Genomic DNA, 24,035 nt, shown 5'->3' on the forward strand with positions numbered 1-24,035 from the left:
CAAACCCTGGTCCAGGAAGATCCCACATGCCATGGAGCAACTAAGCTCACGTGCCACAACTACTGAGCCTGTGCTCTAGAACCCGTGAGCCACAACTACTGAGCCTGCGCACCTAGAGTCTGTGCTCCACAACAAGAGAAGCCACCACAATGAGAAGCCTGTGCACCGCAATGAAGAGTAGCCCCTGCTCGCCACAACTAGAGAAAGCCCATGCGCAGCAACGAAGACCCAACGCAGCCAAAAATAAATAAATTTATAAAAAAATAAAATAAAATAAAAGCAATACATCTTCACTGCAAAACTGCAACAAACAAAACACCACCATGCTGTATATAAACAAGATAACTCTATATGCAGCATTAGAGCCTACATTTTCACATAATGACATTTGTGGGCATCGATTCATGGATGGCAGTAACTCATGTGATTAGAGGAATCCTTCACCTTCCTGTTAGCATGAGCTCATTTTCAGTGGCCATCAGCTGTATCTGGGTGTAGATGTCCATTGTGAACACGGCACTGGCACCGCTGAAAAGAGAAGTCAGGGAGGACATGAGAGAGGCCCAGAGTGCGGACACCATCAAGCCTCGAACACCTGGAAGAAAAAGAACACTTCCTGGGCCTCCAGCTCTCTGGCCGTGCCAGGAGACGCCTCAGGCCTCCTGAGGAACGTTCCCACATAGTAAATTTTGTTCAGAGTGGGAGTCCATCTAAGATAGATCAAGTGCGTTATAGCTGCCCTTGCTCTGTGACGAGCCTTGCTAGCTGGCCGCTGTGTCTTCACGTAATAATGTGAGTGCTCACTGTGAGCTGGAGCACCTCTTCAGGCATCAGCCTGATGATCTCCCTACAGCCCTGTGAGAAGGACACCAGTGCTGACCCCTTTTACAGATGATGTGGCTCCTTGTGCCTCAGTGTCCCCATCTGTAAGGTGGGTATTAAAGTAACTACTGCACAGACTGTTGTTAAGATTACGATACAGTAAGAAGATGGGTTAACACAATGTCCAACACAGAGCAAGCTCTCAACAAGTGTTACCTATAAACGTAACAGTCTAGGCTTCTGACCTGCAAGGCCACTGGGCGGTAGCGGCTTTGCTGAGAGATTCCCATGCATAGCTGGGAAAGCCCGAGGGTAACAGGGCTGGCACAGAAGGCCCCGCTGTATTCAGCAGGTACTCAGGCCAGGCCAAGACTAGAGTTCTTGGATTGGCCTGGCTTCAAGTGCCCCACTGCCCTGGGCTGCAGCCCCGGGTGCTGGGCAACCCCCTTCCTGAACAGTGGGATGGTTGGTGCTTCCCTCAGCTGAGGTCTATCTACATTGTATTTTATGGGAATGTCTCAACATTGCTAGCCTATTTATCCTCAGAGCTAATACGGAATTTAAAAAGACTGTACTGTTTGTTTGCCCGTTTCCCTGGGATGTGGCTAAGTGGGTGAGACGAAAGCCATGCCCCTGCCTGTCCCACTGTACTGAACTCCTTGAGAGCAGGATGAGGTCTTGCTCCCCTCTTCGTCCCCACAGACTAGAACAACGTCGAGCGCCCATCTGCGGCAGTGAGGAGCAGAGGCGTGGGTTCTGCAGGGAGGGGACCGTGCAAAGGGCGAGCAGAGGCTGGGCCTGAGCGCGTGCCCGAGAGAGAAAGAGAGAGAAAGAGACAGAGAGAGAAAAAGAGAGAGAGAGAGAGATAGAGAGAGAGAGAGAGAAAGGAAGAGGAGGCCGCAAGGCTCCCGGGATGCCGAGGGCCCCTCCCACAGCCTACGCTTCCACCGGGGCCCTCACTCCTGACCGTCCACTCACAGCCCTGGAGGCAGCTCCACTTCTTACCACTGGGCAGCAGCTCCACCACCAGCACGGGGTAGGCGAGAGGGCTGCAGCCAGTTCTGGCGCCACAGTACTTTTCACACTCTGAAGGCACAACACACGCCACTTTTATCTGCAAAGAGAGACAAGGGTCACACCAGCATGTGGTCCCTGAGCACTAAAATCTGAGCTCAGGGAACGGGAAGCAAATTAGGAACGGTGTGTGGATGGCAGATTCTTCGTCTCCAATTCGTGACCCCACATGTGCGTCAGGAGCTGGGGGTCAGGCCTCAGGAGTCAGCGGGTCGGTGCTTCTGCCAGTTCACTGCTTGACCCACAGCAAGCCCTGTGACCTCGACAAGCCTTTCAATGATCCCAGCCAGGTGTCAGGAAAGCAAACGATGATTCATCCATACACTGATGAGTGGCCCACTCATGACCTTACTCCCTTAGCCCCGTAGGGGTGTTATTTCAGAGTATTTGGGGAGAAATTTGGACAAAGGGAAGTAAAGGAGGGAATGTGATAGGCCTTCAAGAGCTTAAATAACAGATAAAAATTTACCATCTGAGAAAAAAAACCAAAACAATGAATCAATGTAGACTAGGAAGAGGCAGGAAGGGCCTGGGTTTACATGGAGAGCAAGGGGTTTCACTGGGGACGTCAGGAAAACTAAGGGGGGCAGCTTTTCCTCTGCCTGCTCTCCCTCCCCCTGCCCTGTGAGCAGGCCCTCAGTCTCCTTCGGCATGATCTGGGAGGAGCCCAGGGGCCACCTGGCCATTCTGGAAACACCTTCCCCTTGGCCACAATGACTGGTCCCTGTCACCCAAGTGAGCTCACGGGACTCCCCTGGGATTTCTGCTGGGAGGGCGAAAAGGAAACACTCTTTCTGGGGGTTGTGGGCTGGAGGGTGGAAGGCTGGTGCTGCTGGTGGTCATCTGCCATCAGACAGACTGAGAGGACACCAGCTCGGAGGAAAGAGGAGCTAAAAGTGCACGTCATTTTCACTCAAGAGCCTCAACTAATACAGTGGCCCCCAAGGAAATCCTGACTGGCAGAATCACACCGTGCGGGTGTCTGGTCCCCAGTTCTGGCCATGGGAGAGACCCAGAATCTAGGACCAGGAGCGTCTGGGTTACTGGAAAGGTGTGTTCTCCCAGGAATGTGGGCAGGTGCGGAGCTTTTGTGCTAAACCGCTCTCTATGAGTGTGTATAAACAGTCTGTGAGTCTGGCCATTTCTGAGGATGAGGGACAAGTGGTCCTGGGCCCCTCCCCACCCTGACGGCTCTCCCAAGGGTAGCCCACCAACTCTATTCACCTGGTGGTCAGAAGCTGGGGGCGTGTGGCTTCCTGAGGCCTGCTCTTCTCGCTCCTCCCTCAGCCACTTCTAGAGGCCAAGAGACAGGCGGTTTCGCCCAGCCTTCCTCCTCAGTGCGTGGGGGTGGGCTGTGAGGTGAAGTGGGGCTGGGGAGGCAGGGCCGCCAAGCACAGGCGACTCTGGGGTCCTAGCGAGCACAGAGGCCTATTTTCTAGCCTACGAGGAGGCACCACCTAAGAGACCCCAGAAAGGGCTGCCTGACAGCCAAAGACCAAGCCTGGGATGTTGGAACGGAGCACTCCTCTCTGTTGAAACTGGAAAGGGATCAGGATTAAAAAAGAGGCAGACTGAGGATGGATTAGGGTTAGAGACGTCTACTGCACATGTGGCTTCATAATAAAAAGTCTTCACTCTCTGCTTGGCCTTGTCAAGCACTGAGGCAGAAGACTCCGTGGAAGCCACCTGCTTTGGCCATGTGGCCGCACCACCTGAGTATGTGCTCCATAAAGGTTTAATGAATAAACAAATCTGGTAAGGAGAGGCAGTACACCTAAAGGCAGTAAAACGAGGCTGAAATGGGGATGAGGGACATCCACGAAATTATGACAGCTCAATTAAGTGCAGCAGGGACGTTCTCACAGCACTTAACAGAAAGAACGTGGGCCTCAGGGCTAGACCCACTTTGGGGGTTCCATCGACGTGCCACACCTGGGGCTGTGAGAACAGTGACAGCACTGGTCACATCCGAGCACGATGCCTGGCACTCAGGAGTGCCCGCAGGACGGTGCCTGCAGTGCAGGGGGAACAGCTGACCTCCCCATGGACCACGCCTCAACGCCACTCAGAGACCAGCCACTGCAGGAAGCGTCTGCTGGCTCATCTCCGCCTGAACTCGTCTCTCTCCAATTCCTCTCTTGCCACCTACATCCACGGTCCCTGCCAGACTTCTGCTCAGCCACATCCCTAATCTAAATCCATGAGCTCCCAAGAAAGCAATGCAGGGCACCTCAACCCCAGCAGTCTCCCCAGCAGAAGACCTGATAACCCCATGCTCCCTAGATGTAGATGCCTGAGAGAGGAGAAGATCAGTGTGGACACAGCAGAGCGAGAATTACCTGTGTACAGGACGCGGCTGATCATCCCTGGCATCACTATGCTGAACATGGCAGCAGCTTCAGGTACCCACACAAGACACAGCCGCCTTTCACGAGACATGTTCTTCCCTGCCAGGCAGCCCTGGACAAAAATCTGCCGAGGAAACACAGGTGGGGGGGGGCGGGGGCGGGCTTTCTCAGAGGGTATCAAGCCCAGGCTGCCTCGGCACAGATAGGACAACTGTGACCTGCAGTAGCAGTAGGGTGTGCCCTCGGAGGGGGTGCCCACTGCTCACCCCAATCACCCAGGTGTCTCCGGGCATGCAGGGCCAGAGGAGGCATGTGTGACCGATGCACACGTTTTGCTCAGTGCACAGCTACCAGAGGGGAGGAGGGTGGCCTGACCTTGGCCTCATTGCTAGCACTGCACACCAATCACAGCAGCACAGTGCTTACAAGCTGTCCCCTGGCAAGGATGAGACTCCCTTCTAGAGGCCACAGACCGTCTCTGCCCTTGTGACAACAATCCAAGCACAGCTTGGTCCCCGGTAATAAATGAGTGTTTAGAACTGGGACCAGCTTCACTTGTCCAAGTGGAAATGAACCAGTGTAGACCTTAACATGCAAAGTCTCCTGGGAGATGCTTCACGCCTCCTTTCACGGTGCTCCTGCTGTAAGAGGCGGTGTGCACTCAGCCCGAGCAGAATGGTGTAGCGGGCAGATGGAGAAGCACTTAAGAAAGAACATAAAGACATGGTCCAGTGCATCAAGACAATGCAGTACTCTATGCATTAAAATTACGTTCTCAAAGAATATTTAAATAATGTGAAAAATGCTCATAGCATGACAGTAACAAAAAGGCACGGGATACAATAGCACACACACCTCGACTCTATACAAAGTCCACAGGAATAAACCAACATGACAATAGAGGTTAATCCTGGGATGGTAGGATTGACAGGTAGGATTTTCATGTTCTTCTTTAATGCTTTCTTTCTTTCCCAAATGCATTATTTATTAATAGGAGGAAGAACCCCAAGGTGGTCCTGCCTCATGTAAGCAGGCATTGCTTCTCAGTGGGCCTGTGGGCATCCTGCTGACAGCCTCTCGGTGCCTGGGAGTCTCTGCTGAGCAGGTGGGCAGCCAGGCTGCACTTCCTGGTCTTTGCTTAGCTCTGCACACAGAAGAGATGGTCTCTAAGGGAGGGGATGAAGGAACAGGGCCAGAGCAAAAGCCAACTCTTTGGTTTTTTTTGCGGTACGCGGGCCTCTCACTGTTATGGCCTCTCCCGTTGTGGAGCACAGGCTCTGGACGCGCAGGCTCAGCGGCCATGGCTCACGGGCCCAGCCACTCCGCGGCATGTGGGATCCTCCCGTACCGGGGCAAGAACCCGTGTCCCCTGCATCGGCAGGCAGACTCTCAACCACTGCGCCACCAGGGAAGCCCCAGAAGCCAACTCTTATTCTGAGGACAGGATAGTCGTAGGGGCATGAAATCATTCCACGCAGAAAGCCCTAAGCACTTTAATAGGTTGTCATATATTACAAAGCGGAGCAAGGGACGAATTCTTTTTTAAAAATGGTAGTGGGCCAAAGGAAAACAATTTTCCTTTGGTCAGTTTGTCTCTTTTTCAATTAAAATTTTTTCTTAAATCATTTTCTTTACTAGTTAGGAAGTTAGAGATTCTACTTCTATGCTTTTAATAATTACCCTTAAAATTTTGACATGGATACAACTTCAGGTCTAAAGTAAATCAGTATCTGTGCCTTTCTGAACAATTTAAGGTCCACAAACAGATTTAACTCTAATTATGGTCCGATATTTTAGCTCTGTCCTGTGTTACTTCCTGTGTGCAGAATTATGGTGATTTTCAGCCAATGCTTCAGATCTGCACATGTGCCGGCCGGCTTCTCTAACTGTCCCTCCTGCTCACCAGGACCTCCTTTTTCTTTATGCACGTCATTCAGTCTCTAGGGAAGGCTATGCCTTTATTTTGCCCTTGCTATTGAGTAATACTTAGCTGGGCACGTAATTGAAATTGGACATTTTCCTCAGTACTTTGAAAAGTTTACTCCTCTCCCTTGGGTTCCAGTGCTGCTGCTGAGCAGTCTGTTGGGGGTGTACCTGTCTTCTTCTACAAGGGATCTTTTCTCTCAGGTGGCTTTCAGTCTCCTCTTCGTCTTTCATGTTCTGAAACTTCATCAGGAGGTGACTTTGTGTAGATTTGCTTGGGATTCACTGTGATTCCTGAATCTGATGAGTCCTGTTCTTTCAACAGCTGTAAAAATTCTCAGCCACTTTCTCTTCAAATATTGCTTCTCCCCTTTTCTCCTGGAACTCCAACAGGATGTATTTTAATGCTGTCTTCCATGTCACTTTGTCTCTCTTTCACACTTTCCATTTTTGTGCTTTCTGGGCAAGTTCTCCAGTTCTCTCTTCTAGGTTACCACTTTTTTCCTTCAGCTATGTTTAATCTGTTATTCTAACAGTTACTCAGTTTTACATTTCAATAAGAATATTTTTCATTTCCAGAAGTTTGAGTTTGAAATCTAACTGATCATTTCTGATGGAAGGGTTTCTTGGTTGTGGTGGTTTGATTCCACCCTGTTTTCTAATTTTTACAGAAAGACTTCTCTTGTCATTGATATAAAGCAGCATAATTAGACACATAATAAGCAGAAGGGAAGAATACAAATAACAACACTGTGGCTGCATTACAGATCACGCCTGTGTGCTGGGCTCTGGGCCTCATCTTGTTTCCTGGTCCTCCGCTCAGCACATGGTAAAGCTCCATCAGTGCCACTCCTTGTATGGTGGCTCCACGGCTTCTCACAGATGCACAGCAGCCCTCAGTTGTATCCCCCACTCCCACCCCACCCCCATCTCATCCACCCACCTCAGTACCTAGCACAATCAACACTGTGATCAAGGCCTCATATATGGTCCCTTATGAACTTGGATGAGGAGTTCTGGGTAGTTTCTGAGGAACATCACCAACTGGTCACAGAGTACAATATATTTGACCTTATTCAGCATTGCCAGATCACCCTCCAGAAAACATGCCCCGTTTGCACTCTCACCAGAAACGCAAGAGGATTCCTGAACATCCGTGTCCTCCTCAACAGTTGACATCATCAAGCTTTCTAATTTTTGCCAGTCTCATTGTGGTTTTAAATTGCACTTCCCTGATAACGCTGGGTTATATGCTTGTTAGCATTTATGTTTGTTTGCATTTCCTTTTCTACAAATTGTCTCTCATTATCTTTTGCCTGCATGGCTATTGGAGCTCCTTTTTCTTGTGGATTTGCTATTAGTCTCCTGTTCATTATAAACATTCTGATATTCTTCTCTAGCCCGTCATCCATCAACTTTGTCTAGAGCATCTTTGTTAAAAAGGCCTTATGTGTAACGTGATCAAACCGATATGATTTACACTCCCCCCAACTCAAAAGTATTCACTAGCATTACCTCGCTTTATTGTAGTACAGCTTTACTTTCCACGTTTAAGTCTTTAATTCATCTGAAGTCCACTTCTGTGTAAGTGTTAGGTGGGGATGAAGCTTTGTTATTCCAAAGAGTAAGCTGGGTTTTGGTTTCTTTTTTTTTTTTTAACAACATCGAAGAGTATGTATCTCTGCTGTTGCTTTGTGGAGCCTCCTTGAACACATATTAAATTCCTATAAGTACATGAGTCTGTCTCTGAGTTCTTTATTCTGTTCTGTTAGTCTATATGTCTATTCCTGGGAATTTCAAACTGCTTGTATTACCGCGACTTTGTCCAAGTTTAAATATCTGGTCGGGCAAGTTCTCCCCCTTTGTTCTTCATTTTCAAACTTGGGTTAGCTATTTGTGGCATCTTCTCCTTCCACAAAAGGTTTGAACACTTTTTATTGTGCTATAACACACGAACATGGTGTAGCACATTACAGAGCGCACCATGGAAACACCAAGTCAAGAGGTGCAACACTCAAAGGCTGGCATACAGAATGCAACAAAGAATCTAACTGATTTAGAAATGTATGAAAAAACTCACTGATGGTGGTGGAACAAAATTAAAAAAAGAGGAGCAACATTGAGGTACCCCAGAAGCCTCTCTCTATGGCTCTTTTAAACAATTGAGGTGAAATTCACATAACATGTAATTAACCGTTTTAAAGTGAACAATTCTGTATCATTTAGTACATCCCCAGTGTTGCATCACATCCACCTCTCTCCAGCATCACAGCTTCTTCATCACCCAGAAGAACACCCAGGCCCATGAAGCAGCCACTCTCCATCCCTCCTCCCCCGGGAAGCACTAATCGGATTTCTGTCTCCATGGATTTGCTTGTTCTGGAGATTTCATATAAAAGGAATCATACAATAGGTGACCTTCTGTGTCTGGCTTCTTTCACCTAGCATAATGTTTTCGAGGTTCATCCAAGGTGTAGCATGTATCTGTACTTCATCCTTTTTTAGGGCTGACTAATATTCCAACACATGGATACACATTTTGTTTATTCATTCATTCGTTGGTGGATATTTGGGTTGTTTCCACTTTTTAATGATTGTGAACAACACCGTTATATGTGCCTCTTTTCAACCTCAACCCTCTCCCTTGCTTCAGAAATGATCGCTTTAATGACTATTTTATTTCCTCCTTGCTTTTTCTTTACAATTTTTTGCTACGTAATTGTGTATACCTAAACAACATAACTTAGCATTGCCTGTGTTAAGCTTTATATAAATGTAATCACACAGCACCTACTCTTCTGTGTTTAGATTCTTTTATTTGGTATAATGCTTTAAAGATTCATCCATGCTATGGTGTGTAGCTGTACTTCCTTTTTATTTCTATATTGGCCTTCCACTGTATGAATATTTCACAGTTTATTTCATTAACAACCATTGATAGAGAGCCATATAATTTTTAGAATAAGCTTGAGTCCTTAAAAAATCCAACTGAAATACCGATTAGTGGTATTTAATTTCTAGACTCAATTTGGGAGAACTGACATATTTTTCATGTGCAAACATTGTGCTTTGTAGATAATGAGAGGGAGCAAAAAATGAAAACAAGTGCTGTTATAGACAGGACTGGAGGGGGAACCCCTTTTATTTTTTTAAAGATTTTTTTTGATGTGCACCATTTTTAAAGTCTTTATTGAACTTGTTACAATATTGCTTCTGTTCTGTTTTGGTTTTTTGGCCGTGAGGCATGTGGGATCTTAGCACCCTGACCAGGGATCGAAGCCGCACCCCCTGCATTGGAAGGTGAAGTCTTAATCACTGGACCACCAGGGAAGTCCCGAGAGACCCCTTTCAGACAGAACATGGTCCTGCACTACATTTGGGTATCACACAAGGCTGGGAGGGAAGTCTGCCTGTGGCTGCAGAGACTGCAGAGACCCCCAACCCCCAGGCCCCAGCGCAGGCCTGTCAGCGCAGCGCATTTGATTACCTGGTCAGTGCACCAGTAGTACAAAGAGAGGGTGGAGATGCCAAAGATGACTCCAGGCCAGGGGATGTCTCCAGTGGTGGGGTCTCGGAAGATATGGAAAGAATCCAGACGAGGAATGAAGCATTCCGGCTGGGCGGTCCAGTTTCCTTCACAGATGAGGGTGGGCTTAGATGTACTTATGCTGTAGTTCCTGGTATCCTCCCACCTCCTTAAAGGCTTGAAAACACCGTACAGTTGGTCAGTACCTTAAACTGCACAATAACACACGTCTGAAGAACCGAGATTGCAGAGTGAGACACAATGGACTGGCAAATAGCCAAGACTGTATGTACCTAAGAAAAGACACCATCTCCTCCAAAGAAAAAGAAGAGTACAGTGGACACTGGTGGTCATATGCCTGGCACCCCATCCTCCTGCTTCTGGGGACAGAATCCCTCTTCCAGCTGCATCCCGCCCTATATGAGTTAGGTGGGCCTCGTCAAACTACCTACCACTCATTCCGATCTGGCATGTGACCCAGGCCTGGCCAATATTCCCCATCACCTGGGCAGCTGATGTAACAGGAATGGACTTGGGACCCAAGCCCGGCTAATCAGAGCTTGTCCCAGGAGTCTTCTGCTTAGGCACCAAAAAAGCCTGCTTCTTTGCTTTGGGGTTCTAAGCTAGGATGGCAGTTTAAAGCTCTTTTGTCTACCTGGCTCATGCAGAAGGCTGGATCGAGCCATGCTCAAAAGTAAGACGGCCCTGGAATTTTCACTTAGGTGAGCCAAGGAAGTACTTATTTGCTTATACTAGTTTGGAACTAAAGTTCTATTTCAAGTTATTTGAAGAATCTCGACTAAATCAGAAATTAATATTCATTTTCCTGCAATTCCAGCAGAACATTTATGAAACTTCATATCTGGAATTTTCTACAGAGCCTATAGCATTTCTCCCTCAATATCCTAAGTGGTGTAAAATCTCAACATTAAAGAAAATTTTATTTATTTTTGGCTGAGTTGGGTCTTTGTTGCTGCACGCGGGCTTCTCATTGCGGTGGCTTCTCTTATTGCAAAGCACGGGCTCTAGGTACGCGGGCTTCAGTAGTTGTGGCTCACGGGCTCTAGAGCGCAGGCTAAGTAGTTCTGGTGCACGTGCTTAGCTCCTCGGCGGCATGTAGGATCTTCCCAGCCCAGGGCTCGAACCCATGTCCCCTGCATTGGCAGGCGGATTCTTAACCACTGTGCCACCAGGGAAGCCCGAAAAATATTTTTAAAAGGCACTAAAACACATAATTCCACCTACTTAACTAAAAATCTTTTATTTTGGCATATTAAACCATGTTCCTTTGATATAGACTTGATTTTTGAAATGGGTTCAGAATCATATGGAGTCAAGACTAGCCAATGAAAAGATACCAAGTGACTATGAAGTGAATAAGACACCTCATGGCACTTCTAAAAACGAATTCCATGTGGATTTTAAAAAGGTGAACTACAAAACCACAAAGTTATTAGAAGAAAACAGGAGAGTATCTTTATGAACTTGGGTTAGGGAGTAGTACATTCTTCAACAAGACACAGAAAGGAAAAGGAAGGTTGACAAATTTGACTTCAAAATTTTAAATTTATATGACTGAAATCAAGTTAAAAATTTGTTAGAATAAAAGAAGAGATTTGCATCACGTATGAAGGACTCACACATCAATAGCCGAGGGAAACTATTGGAAAGAAATGTGGTAGAGAATATGAACATGTAATCCACAAAGGAGGAAATACAAATGTCCACTAAGTATATGAAAAGATGCTCAACCTCACCAGCGTCTGGAAACTTCTAATTAAAACAAAAATGAGATACTTGTTTTTCCCGTTTCACCTACTGGGCATATTTTTTTAAAGTCTTAAAACATCAAGTGTTGGGCTTCCCTGGTGGCACAGTGGTTAAGAATCCGCCTGCCAATGCAGGGGACACGGGTTCAAGCCCTGGTCTGGGAAGATCCCACATGCTGCGGAGCAACTAAGCCCGTGAGCCACAACTACTGAGCCTGTTCTCTGGAGCCTGCGAGTCACAACTACTGAGCCCGCGTGCCACAACTACTGAAACCTGCACACCTAGAGCCTGTGCTCTGCAACAAGAGAAGCCACTGCAATGAGAAGCCCATGTGCCACAATGAAGAGTAGCCCCTGCTCACTGCCAACTAGAGAGAAAGCCTGTACACGGCAACGAAGACCCAATGCAGCCAAAAATAAATAAATAAAACTTTTTTAAAAATTAAAAAAAACACAAAAACATCAAGTGTTGGCTGGGAGGTTAAGAAACACATATTCTCATACATTTCTGAGAATATAAGTTAAAATTGCCACTTTGGAGAGGAAACTGAGGTATCTCTTGACAAATCCAGGAATGCAAGGTTAACACTCAAAACCAAGTCAATGTAATTAACTGTGTTAAAAGAAAAAGGAGAAAAATAATATAATCACCTCAGTAATGTGGAAAAACATTTGATACAATTCAAAACCTGCTCATGATAAACAATCTTAGTAAACTGGGAATAGAAGGGAACTTTGTTAGTATGACAAAAAATATCTACAAAAAATTGACAGCAAACATTTTATTTAATGGTGAAATATTCAAAGCTTTCCCTCTAAATTGGGAATGAGACAAGGAGGACTGATGCCTCTTCTTGTCTTCAGTACTGTACTAAAGGTCCTGGCCAGTGTAATAAGGCAAGAAAAAGAAACGAAAGTATAAAGTTTGGAAAAGGAAACAAAAAGACAACTTCTTGACTTGGGTGCTGGCTACCAGAGTGTGTTCACTTTGTGACACTTCATCTAGCTATCCACTTTGATTTGTGCACTTTTCAATAAAAAGTTTATTACAAATACAAAAGCAGAAAAGATGCAGTAGATCTCTATTTGCTGATATAGAAATTTGCCTAAGATATAGTTCCAGTGGTGGAAAAACAGGCTTTAAAATGTTCTGATTCTATTAAGATATATATCTCACAGAGAAAAAAAATATTTGTACAGGCATATCTCATCTTATTGTGTTTTGCTTTACTGCACTTTGCAGATACCATGTGGTTTTTTTGGTTGTTTTTTTTTTTTTTTTACAAATTGAAGGTCTGTGGCAACCCTGAAACGAGCAAGTCTATAAGTGCCATTTTTCCAACAGCATTATTTTAAAATTAAGGTATGTGCCTTGTTTTTAGACATAATGCTATCGTACACTTAACAGACTACAGTATAGTGTAAATATAAGTTTATATGCACTGGGAAACCAAAAAATTCATGTGACTTGCTTTATTGTGGTATTTGCTTCATTGCTGTAGTCTGGAACCAAACCCACAATATCTCCAAGGTTTGCTTGTACATATGAAGACCATCTCTGGAAGGATGTACACAAAACTTATGATACTGGTTGGCTCTGGGGAGTCAAACTGAGAAATTGAGGGTGGTAAATATTTCACTGTGTACCCTTCTGTTTTGTTTACCTTACCTAAAATTTACCTAAAAATTAGAAATAAAAAAATAAAATTGTATGTGCACAGGTTCCCACGGTGACTTGTTTGAAGGCAACATTCCCTTGGATGTACAAGTTCTTGTATATTTTTAAAGGAAAACAACGCCTCTCCCAAATAGTTTACTTATCAAAAGAACTAGCATGAATAATCTGGTAAAAAAAAAATCCCATTAAATTTCTCAGAAAATGTCTTAGTCTGTTCGGGCTGCTATTAACAAAATACCATATAGTGAATGGCTTACTTCCCACAGTTCTGGAGGCTGGGAAGTCCAAGATCAAGGTGCTGGCTGACAGGGTGTTGGCCATCTTCTCACTGTGTCCTCATGTGGCAGAAGGGTCGAGGGAGCTCTCTGGGGTCTCTTTTATAAGGGCACTAATGTCATTCGTGAAGGTTCTTCCCTCATGACCTAACTGCCTCCCAAAGGCCCCAACTCCCAATACCATCACATTGGAGGTTAGGATTTCAACTTATGAATTTTGGGGGGATACAAACATTCAGTCTATAACAGTAAATGATATATAATTATTTAGAGATATAATTGCTAAAATTAAATGGAATATTCCACCTGCCCCTAAAGTTTAATTGGATATCATTCTCAAGTATTGGGATGGTCTTGGCAAGTTTTAATAAAGTTGATATTTACCATTAACATTGAGCAAACACAATGGCTTAGAATGTTTTATAGTTTATAGTTGTGTCACTCAAATCAGTGATTGTTTTCCAGCTCATTACAAAATTCCTTGGAGCATGCCTGACAGGTATTTTGTGTCCCAGCAACACAGCATTGAGTATACTTCATGGAGCACTAATGCTTACTGAATGGTAAGACTGAGGTTTGTGATTCTGTGTGAGTCTATCTGTTCTCCTTCCATGAGGCTCAACAACATGCTCTATGGAACCATAACCCTTCAACTGAACTAGCATATCATTTCAATAATTTTTCCATACCTGAGCCAAGAGCTTTTCCTTCTAGGTTTCTGCAAGACCAATCTCTGACTTATGAAACAGTGGGTTACCGCCAACCTCACTAAGGCTACTCCTAGCTAGTGGGAGGAAACTTCCACTTGAAGGTGAGTGTAATTGTCACTACAGGTACGGTAATATGCTATTCAAATATCGGGGGCTTCGGTGTTAGAGGGACCCAGCTCTGAGCTCTACTTTTGGTGTGTTTCATGAACAAGTTACTTAACTGAGTAACTCAGCTTCCTCATCAGTAAAATGAGGATAATAAAAGTAGTTATGCCTCATGATGACTGTGATCATTTAATGAGGCAATACAGATAAATGCCTGCATGGTACCTGGTTCTCAATTTATATCAGCTATTATTTTCATTCGTCTTACTCACTAAGCACCTGCCATGTGCATGAGACTCATTGTGTGAAGGATACAATGGCTCTGGTTCTTAAGAAGGTTTGGACCTGGGGGGTATGACTTATTTATGTGACACAATGAACAATCAAGGTATGTACCATCAAAAAAAAAAGTCACGTTGTGTGGTGGTGATACAAGTCCAGAGAACAAAGACATAGAGGTAGAACAATCATGGAATCACACACTCAGGGGTGGATCTTCCATTGACCCTGAGAGATGGATTTAACTGAGTGGACAAAAGGGAGAGGGGCTTCTGACTGGAGAGGAAGAGCATGGACAGAGGCACAGAGTGGGGATGAGTGTGGTGGGCCACTCTTGACTGCTGTTCAAAGTGCATGAGTTTGTCATCACCCCTCCTACTCCTCAACTCCTCCTTCTCCTGACGCGGACATGACCTTAGACAACGCTCGTGGGTTCTGAGGGCCTCGGTCTCCTCATCTGTGAGAGGAAGGTGCTGAAATGGCCCCAGACAGCTGTCAGATTCAAAGAGTCCACCCACAGTGCCCACTGCTCTCCAGATTTACTTACCATAGCCCATTAACAAGACTGAGCCCAGACCACAACGCCAGCATGTAAGATATCAGTATAAACTGCAGCCGCAAAACCACCTGAATAGGCAAGAGAAAGGGAAAGGAGAGCCACGCCTGACTCTGTGGGAAGTTACTCTGCATGCCTGGTCCACACACTCGGGTCTGCCCATCTCCACACCCACACCTCCATCCTGAGCTCACTGGGCCTTACAACTGCTTATGCTTAGACTAGATACACCCTGTTTTCTCTCTTGAACAGCCTTCATGGTCTGTTGTTGGATTCTTATCTTGCTCTTTTATATCCCAATTTCCTTTTACTTCCCATTTTGGATAAATGAAAATCTGGTAGTTTTCCTAAGCAAAAAAGTATACAGGTCTTCCTTGACTTATGATGGGGTTACATCCTGATAGGCCCATTGTAAGCTGAAAATATTATTAAGTCGAAAATGCATTTACTACATCTCACCTACTGAACATCACAGCTTAGCCTGGTCTGCCTTAAATGTGCTCAGAACACTTACATTAGCTTAGAGTCGGGCAAATTCATTAACACAAAGCCTATTTTATAATACAATGTCGACCATCTCATGTAATTTATTGAATACTGTACTGAAAGAGAAAAACAGAATGGCTGTCTGGGTAGAGAACGGCTGTTCACCTCGTGGATGCGTGGCTGATGGGGAGCTGCCACTACCCAAGGTTATGATGCCACGTATCATGCTACATAGCGTTAGCCCAAGATGGGATCAACATTCCAAATTTGAATTGTCTGCCTAAGTGATCCCATCTGATGGCCTGACCAGGTTACCAGGTAACCAGGATGCCCTGAAGCAGCTCCTCCTCTCAGTCCCTTTCTGTGCTCCGGCTCCTTCACCCCTTCACCAGGCAGACTTCAGTGTGCGGCCTGCCCCACCCCAAACACTGCTGGCCCTGTCAATCCTCTTGGAAAGCCTCTGCCGGTCTGATACGATTTCCAGGAGCAGGGCACAACTCGGGCACCCCTGCCTCAATTATTTTCAGTGTTTGGCCCTTTCAGGCCTCAGCAATGTGACTTACAGACTCAGGGAAAATGCAAAAGCTGGAGATCCCTGTCTCAATGTCTTTAGGACTTCACTAAGAAGTAGAGCTTTTGTGTCAACACAAATACCTGTGGGGTTAGAGTAACCTCACCTGTGATGGCATAAATGCCGGTAACTGACAGCAAGACTACGGTGGCCAGGTAAACATCCAACCCCCAAACCAGCCTCATGAACATGGCGCCAGTGCAGATCTCCACCTGAAATGGGTACAAACGTAGCAGGCTGCACTTTCATTTCCAGCTCTATCAACAGCTGTCCCATAAAGACGCTGACCTCAGAGGCCATCTGAAGTCAGCACGTCCACTCCATTCCTAGTGGACACTGGGTGAGGTCTACCCAAGTTCTGTTGGGCAACACAGCTGGTGCCCCATGAGTTCAGCCAAGGTCAGGAACTTTAAGCATTAGGCTAAGTTAATGCAACTTAGCCTCTTCCTCCTTGGAGCCTCAGAGTGGGGAGTGTGCCCAGGGAGCGAGCTGTTCCTGCAGTCCCGCCAGTGGGAAAGGCAGAGGGGGCTGCTTATCAGGGACTGGCAAGCTTTTTCTGTAAAGGGAAGATGGTAAATGCTGTAGGCTTTGTGACACACAGACCATTTCTGTTTTTTTACGACTCTTTAAAACTGTAAAAACCATTCTTAGCTCAAGGACTGTACAAAGCAGATCACTAGTCCGACTGGCCTGCGGGCTGGGTTTGTTAACCCCAGGCTTCGTTGACAATGACTCTGAAGCACCTGCATGTCATTTACTGGCTAACCTCGTGCTTTGGTATTCTGGTCTCCACAGCCAGGGATACAATGGGCAGAGGTTATCCCAACACCCAACATTTACACACCGAATGTTTACTGAGCACCAGCCATGCGGTAGATACTCGTCAGGGTTCAGGAGATCCAAGGGTTACCAAAACTCAGTCACTGTCTTCAAGTACCTTATGTTTAATGAAGGAGATAGGCCACCAAATAGGCAATTTCCATGCAGTGTGATAAGTGACACTCATTCAGTCATTCAAAAAAAACACCTGTCAAGTGCCTTATGTGCTAACCATGTTCTCAGCAGAGGGGGATTGCAGGGAGCAAGCCAGGAAAGGGCCCGGGGCTCAAGAAGCTCGTACCAGAGTGGAGAAGACAGATAACAAGCAAGGAAACAGATAAATTCTCTCACATGGTGGCGTGTATTACAAAGGAAACAGAAACAGTAATGGAATAGAGACTGACTGGGCACATCCGAGGAAGGCCTCTCCCAGGAAGTGACATTTCAAAACTCTGGGGGAAGAACATTCCAGACACAGTACAGAGCAGGTGTCAAGGGCTTCAAGTGGGAATAAGCTTGCTGGATTTGGGAAACGATATGGCGAGTACAGGGGAGGAGACGAGGCCAGAGGCAGGGCCAGGGTAGGAAGGCTTCACAGGTCATAACACAAGGTTCAGTTCTCTTGTAAGGGTGGTGGGGTGCCTGGATTGTTTCCAGCAGGGGAGTGGCATCACCTGATGACATGACGCCCAGCATTCTCTGGGAACACACAGGAGGGGCCTGTAACCCAGGCTTGGGAAGCAAAGAAGATGCCTCTGCCTTTCATTTTGTGTATCATTAAGCTATTTTTTCTCCACTTTAGCTTAGACAGCAGAGGCTGACAAGTAACTTATGAGGCCCCAGAGTGAACTGCTGCGACAAACCTAGCATAGTCCTGCCTATCGATTTTTTTGTGTTTTTCTTCCTTGGGCTGGCTTTTACACAACTCACCGAGATCTTACTGAAGATATAAAGGAATAAGTACAGAATAGTGAGGAGGAACTGGTTCCAGTGGCCACCAAACCTCTTCCTCAAATATTTGGGCAATGTTACTACCTGTAGGAGCAACAAGAGAAGCCACCATCAGGCAGAGCGCTCACAAGGTGCTGGCTGTCACAGAGATGCGGCTGATGGTGGGAGCGGCCCAGGAGTACCAGGTGCAGGGTCACCAACTCTCGCTTTGCATTACACGGACCCCTGTTAAGATGGGAGAACTAGGAAAGAAGAGGCAAAACCGCTGTCTTCAAGAAGCTTGGAATTTAGCTTCCTGTTCAACCTTTGGAAAGCAGAAGTAAATGCAGCTAATTGAATATGTCAAATGATGACAAATCACTTTCATGAAATAATCATAGAGCAAAATCAAATGTTTTTATCACATATTACAAATATACCAAGGGCTCAAGGGAGACACAACTTGACTCCACAGCTCTCACACCTGGTCCTCTGTGCCAATGCCGCTCGTGTGTGAGCTGGTGCCCCAGACCGCCCTGCTCATTTCTACCTCCACCATCTCACGCTGTGTGTGCTCGGTGGCAGGGAGCGCGCTCTTCGCTCATCAGATGCCTGGCTCCTAGCACAGTGCCTGGCTCATGGCAGTGAATAAACCAGCGGTAACTGAATACCATCCTACCTCCAGTCCCGAATATGCTCCTGTGCTCTTGTTCCCCCACCTCACACATGCAAATCCCATCTGCTTTCTGCAGCTTTAGCTGGGGGCTTGGCAGGGACCACACGCCCCCTCCTAAACACCTGGAGCTTTCATTCATTTCCTCTTCATTTGGTTCTTAATCATATGCTACCACACACGGCTGACTTCTCAGTCAGGCTCTAAGCTGTTTCACACTCACTACTCATAGTAGTTTGCCAAGGTTGCCGTCACAAAGTACGACAGAGTGGCTCACACAACAGAAACGCATTGCCCTGTAGCTCTGGGGGCTGGCAGCTCGCAGTGTCCGGGGCTGGTTCTCGCGGGGCCGTGAGGAAGGATGCATGCCAGGCCTGTCTCCTCGGCTGGCTGAGACCATCTCCCCGCTGCATCTGCTCATCCTTCCCTCTGTACGTGTCTGTGTCCAATATACTCATCTCATAAAGTCATGCTGGATTAGGACCCACCCTAACGACCTCATTTTAACTTAATTACTTCTTCAAAGACTTTATCTCAAAATCCGTCACAATCTGAGGTGATTTTCCTGGGATTATGGCTTCACAACTGCAAGCTTTAGACTGCACGGCAGACAAAGCCTTCCACAATTTTAATGCCCTCTCCACAAGTGTATGTTTTTAAGTTTTGTGAGCCATGGTTTACACACAGTAAAATTATCCCATTTTAAATGTAAAGTTTGATGAGTTTGGGAAAATGTATACAGTTGTGTGATCACCACCACATTCAAAATATAAGGCATTTCTAACACCCTGCTAAGCCCCCAAGGGTGTGCGGCCAAGACCCTCACCACCCCAGTCTTGGAAAACCAGCTGTCGCCAGACTCGCCTTCCTTGGAGCTCAAACCCATGGAGTCACACAGCTCCGGGGAAACCAGTGTGAATGGTCACAGAACCACCAGAGTCCCTGCTCACAAATCACTCATGAATTTCCCTTTGCGACCAGCAGACCTTCCTATTTCCTCCACAACCCAACCCTGGCAACCACCATTCTGTTGTGTGTTTCTATGAGTTTGACATTTTTTTTTTAAGATTCCACATATAATTAATATCATGCAATATTTGTTTCTCTGTCTGGTTTATTTTACTGGTTCACAATTTTCTTTTAATGCATATGGCTAGTAAGGAAAGTATCCATAATCAATAAAGAATAAATGCAACCCCCCCCCCCAAAAAGAAGAGTGTGTGCACTTCTATGTCCTGCTACTTTCACCTGGTACCACATCCTGCTTCTCACCCGGGCTGTCACTCGACGGCTCCTCGGTGCCACCTAGTACCATGGCACGTGCTGTCTGTCCCAATTCAGATTATTTCTAGGTTCGTCTGTTAGGACTAAAACTTCCTGTATCAGTCTGTGTGTGGACGTGCGTCTTCATTTCTCTGGGATGGGGTGAAGTGCCACACCCAGGAACAGAACGGCTAGATCCTAAGGTGTAACTGGGTAAGAAACTGCCAACCTGTTTTCCAACGTTCCCTCCAGAAAGGTACGGGCCCCAGGGGCTCCACAACCTCTCCAGCTCTTGGTAGCATCAGTCCTTTTAATCTCAGCCATTCTAGTGGGTGTGCACGGGATCTGATTTTAAGTAGCATTTTCCTAACGGTCAGTGATAGTGAACATCTTTTCATGTGATTATTTGCCATCTGTATATTTTCTTTGGTGAAATGTCTTCTTGCTGTTAAGCTTTAAGAGTTTTAAAAAATATGTATATTCAGGATATAAGTCTTTTACTGTCAGTATGTTCTACAAATACTCCTTCCCAGTCTCTAGCTTGACTTTTCACTTTCTTAAAAATATACTTCTAAGAGTTAAAGTTTAAAATTTTACTTTGAAGTCCAATATATCTATTTCTTCCTTTATGGTTTGTGGTTTTTGTGTCCTAAGAAATTTTTACCTACCCAATAACCTTCAAAAAAATTTTTTTTGCAATAAGTTCTTTTTTTAATTGAAGTATAAGTGACTTATCACCTTACATTGGTTTCAGGTGTACAACATAATGATTCAATATCTATATGTATTTCTTTTCTTTTTAAATTTATTTATTTAATTTATTTTTGGCTGTGTTGGGTCTTTGTTACTGTGCATGGGCTCTCTCTAGTTGCAGCGAGCGGGGGCCACTCTTTGTTGCGGTGTGCAGGCCCCTCATTGTGGCGGCCTTTCCCGTTGTGGAGCACAGGGCTCTAGGCGCACGGGCTTCAGTAGTCGTGGTGCACAGGCTTAGTTGCTCTGCAGCATGTGGGATCTTCCTGGACCAGGACTTGAACCCATGTCCCCTGCATTGGCAGGCAGATTCTTAACCACTGCGCCACCAGGGAAGCCCTATTTATATATATTTCATCTTTTTTTTTTTTTTTTTTTTTTTTTGCGCTACGCGGGCCTCTCCCTGTTGTGGCCTCTCCCGTTGCAGAACACAGGTTCCGTATGCACAGGCTCAGCGGCCATGGCTCACGGGTCTAGCTGCTCCGCGGCATGTGGGATCTTCCCGGACTGGGGCACGAACCCGTGTCCCCTGCATTGGCAGGCGGACTCTCAACCACTGCACCACCAGGGAAGCCCCTCATCTTCATTTTTAAAGAATACTTTTGCTGGGTATAGAACTATCAGTTGACAGCTTTTTCTTCCATTCAGCATCCAACTATGTCATTCTGATGTTTTCTGGTCTCCACTGTATCTGATGAGAAGTCGTCTATTAACTGTATCATTGTTTCCCTGCATGTAATGTGTTGCTTTTCTTTTACCAATTTCAAAATCTTCTCTTTATCTTTGCTTTTAGCAGTTTGACTGTGATGTAAACCTATGTGTAGTTTTCTTTGTGTTTATTCTATTTAGTGTTTGTCAAGCATTTTGAATCTGTAAATTAACATTTTCCACCAAAGGATATATTTTCAGTTATTATTTCTTCAAAAATTTTTTTCTGCCTCTTTCTCTTCTCTTTCTGGGACTCCAATTACATGTCTGATTGATTGATATTGTACTGCAGGTCTCTGAGGTTTTGTTCCTTTTTCTTCAGTTTTTTCTCCTCTGTCCTTTATCCTGAGTAATTCTTATCTTCAAGTTCACTGATTCTCTCTTTTGCCATCTTAATTGTGCTGTTGAACCCCTCGTGTGAAGTCTTCATTTCAGCTACTATGCTTTTCAACTTGAGAATTTTGACTTGTTTTTTTTGGTTTTTACTTTTATTTAAAATTTTTTTTTAATTTTTGGCTGCATTGGGTCTTCATTGCTGTGTGCGGACTTTCTCTAGTTGCCATGAGCAGGGGGTATTCTTCACTGTGGTGGGCAGGCTTCTCATAGCGGTGGCTTCTCTTGTTGCGGAGCATGGGCTCTAGGCGCACAGGTTTCAGTAGTCGTGGTGCAGGCTCAGTAGTTCTGGCACACAGGCTTAGTTGCTCTACGGTATGTGGGATCTTCCTGGACCAGGGATCGAACCCATGTCCCCTGCACTGGCAGGCATATTCTTAACCACTGCGCTACCAGGGAAGTCCCGACTTGGTTCTTTTCTACATTTTCAGTTTCTCTGTTGAGAGGCCCTATTTGTTCACTCATTAATATCACATTTTCCTTTACATTTTGGAATACATTTATAATAGCAAGTTGAAGTCTTTGTTTTGTTAAATCTACATCTGGGCCTGCTCAGAGTCAGCTTCTACTTATTGCTTTTTTTCTCCCTGAGTGTGGGTCATATTTATTTTCCCATTTCTTTGCATATCTAATAATTCTTGGTTGAAGACTGGCCATCATAGATAATATGATGTAGCACTCTAGAATCCGTTTTGTTCTTCCGAGGATTAGTGCTCTTGTTTGAGGAGGGACTGAATGTGTCTGGACTCAGACTACCATATCTTCCATGCCACCCTGACCCCCACCCTGCAGTGCAGAAGCTGAGGTCTCCACTTGGTTTTCCAGCTTCCAGCTGCTGCTGACTTAGCCTGGTCCTCTGAAGGTTTTCTTTGCACTTGAGTAGCCTGGCAGTCAGTCAAGGGTTTGGGCAGAATTTATACTGAGATTTGGGGACTAACCCTCTCTTTGGCTCCCTCGTTTTTGGAGCTCCCCTCCTAAGTTTCGGGTTGCTTTGCCAGCCCTCAATTATGTCCTTGATACCTCCAACCAGCAAGACTTCTGTCTTCCACTGCCTGCCCTGTGCGGGCTGGGGAATGTGCTCAGTCACTGGCACAGCAAACTCACAAATCTCTCCAGGAACAGTCCTGTCTTTGCAAGACAGATCTTTTTTTGGCTGGGCTCCCTGGGCTCTCAGCTATGCCTGTGTACTTTAGTGGTTAGCCAGAGATTTGGGATTTTTGTATATTATTTTAAAATCCTTCCATACTTCAAGGATATAAAGATATTTTTTACTTTCTTATAAAAGTTAGATGAATTTTTGCCTTTCCTATTTAAGCCTTTAATCAATCCAAAATTATTTTTGTGTAGAATAGGGATCTAATTTTATTTTTTTCGTATGATAACCAATTGATCCTCCTTTCCTCAGTCATCTGCAATGCCGTCTATGTCATAAATCAGGTGTTCATACATATGAGTGTTTCTGGGCTTTTTCACTCTCTCTTGTGTCAATGTGTTTATCCTTGTGCCAATACCAAACTGTCTTAATTACTACAGCTTTATAGTAAGTCATGCTATTTGGTCAGATAAGTTCTTATTTTTCTTTGATAGGAATATCTTTGCTATTCTTATGCTTTTGCTCTTCTACATACACTTTATTTACTTTTTTCCAGATTTATTGAGCTATGACATACATCATACAAGTTTAAGGTATGTGATGTGATCTGATACATGTATATATTGCAAAATGATTAGCACAGTAAGTTTAAGTTACTATCTCCATCACCCCACATAACTGCCACTTTTTTGTGGTGAGAACATTTAAGATTTACTCTCTTAGCAACTGTTAAGTGTATAATACAGTATTGTTAATGATAGTCACCATGCTAATTCTTGTTTTAAAGACTCTTTTGATGTGGACCATTTTACTGAATTTGTTACAATATTGCTTCTGTTTCATGTTTTGGTTTTCAGGCCATGAGGCATGTGGGATCTTAGCTCCCCGACCAGGGATCGAACCTTTACTCCCTGCATTGGAAGGCAAAGTGTTAACCAGTGGACCACCAGGGAAGTCCCACCATGCTAAGTTTTAATCCATTCATCCACTCTGTGCCTTTTGATTGGAGTATTCATTTACATGTAAAGTAATTATTGCTAGGTAAGGACTTACTAATGACATCTTGGTAGTTGTTTTCTGTTTTGTAGTTTCCCTGTTACTTTCTTCCCCTCTTACTACCTTCCTTTGTGAATTAATGATTTTCCATAGTAGTAAGCTTTGGTTCTCTCCTTTCTCTTTTGTGTATCTAGCATAGCTTTTTGCTTTGTGGTTACCGGGAGGCTTCCATAGATATAACAGTCTATTTCAAGGTGATAACTTTGAATGCATATGAAAACTCTACCC

The 24,035-nt window shown here is 45.2% G+C and overlaps 1 protein-coding gene across 1 annotated transcript in view; it reads right to left on the bottom strand.

Annotated features, from left to right (window-relative positions):
* Positions 1-24,035, bottom strand: part of LOC116765016 (sodium/glucose cotransporter 1-like) — a 62,624-nt gene that overhangs the window by 18,842 nt on the left and 19,747 nt on the right. Inside the window, 11 exon segments of the mRNA XM_032654055.1 lie at positions 445-595; positions 1,828-1,936; positions 4,219-4,283; positions 4,286-4,329; positions 4,331-4,368; positions 9,655-9,826; positions 9,828-9,870; positions 15,057-15,086; positions 15,089-15,136; positions 16,229-16,334; positions 17,872-17,976. Coding sequence (XP_032509946.1) covers positions 445-595; positions 1,828-1,936; positions 4,219-4,283; positions 4,286-4,329; positions 4,331-4,368; positions 9,655-9,826; positions 9,828-9,870; positions 15,057-15,086; positions 15,089-15,136; positions 16,229-16,334; positions 17,872-17,976 — 911 coding nt within the window.

Source organism: Phocoena sinus, chromosome 14, assembly GCF_008692025.1.
Source record: "Phocoena sinus isolate mPhoSin1 chromosome 14, mPhoSin1.pri, whole genome shotgun sequence".
NCBI lineage: Eukaryota > Metazoa > Chordata > Mammalia > Artiodactyla > Phocoenidae > Phocoena > Phocoena sinus.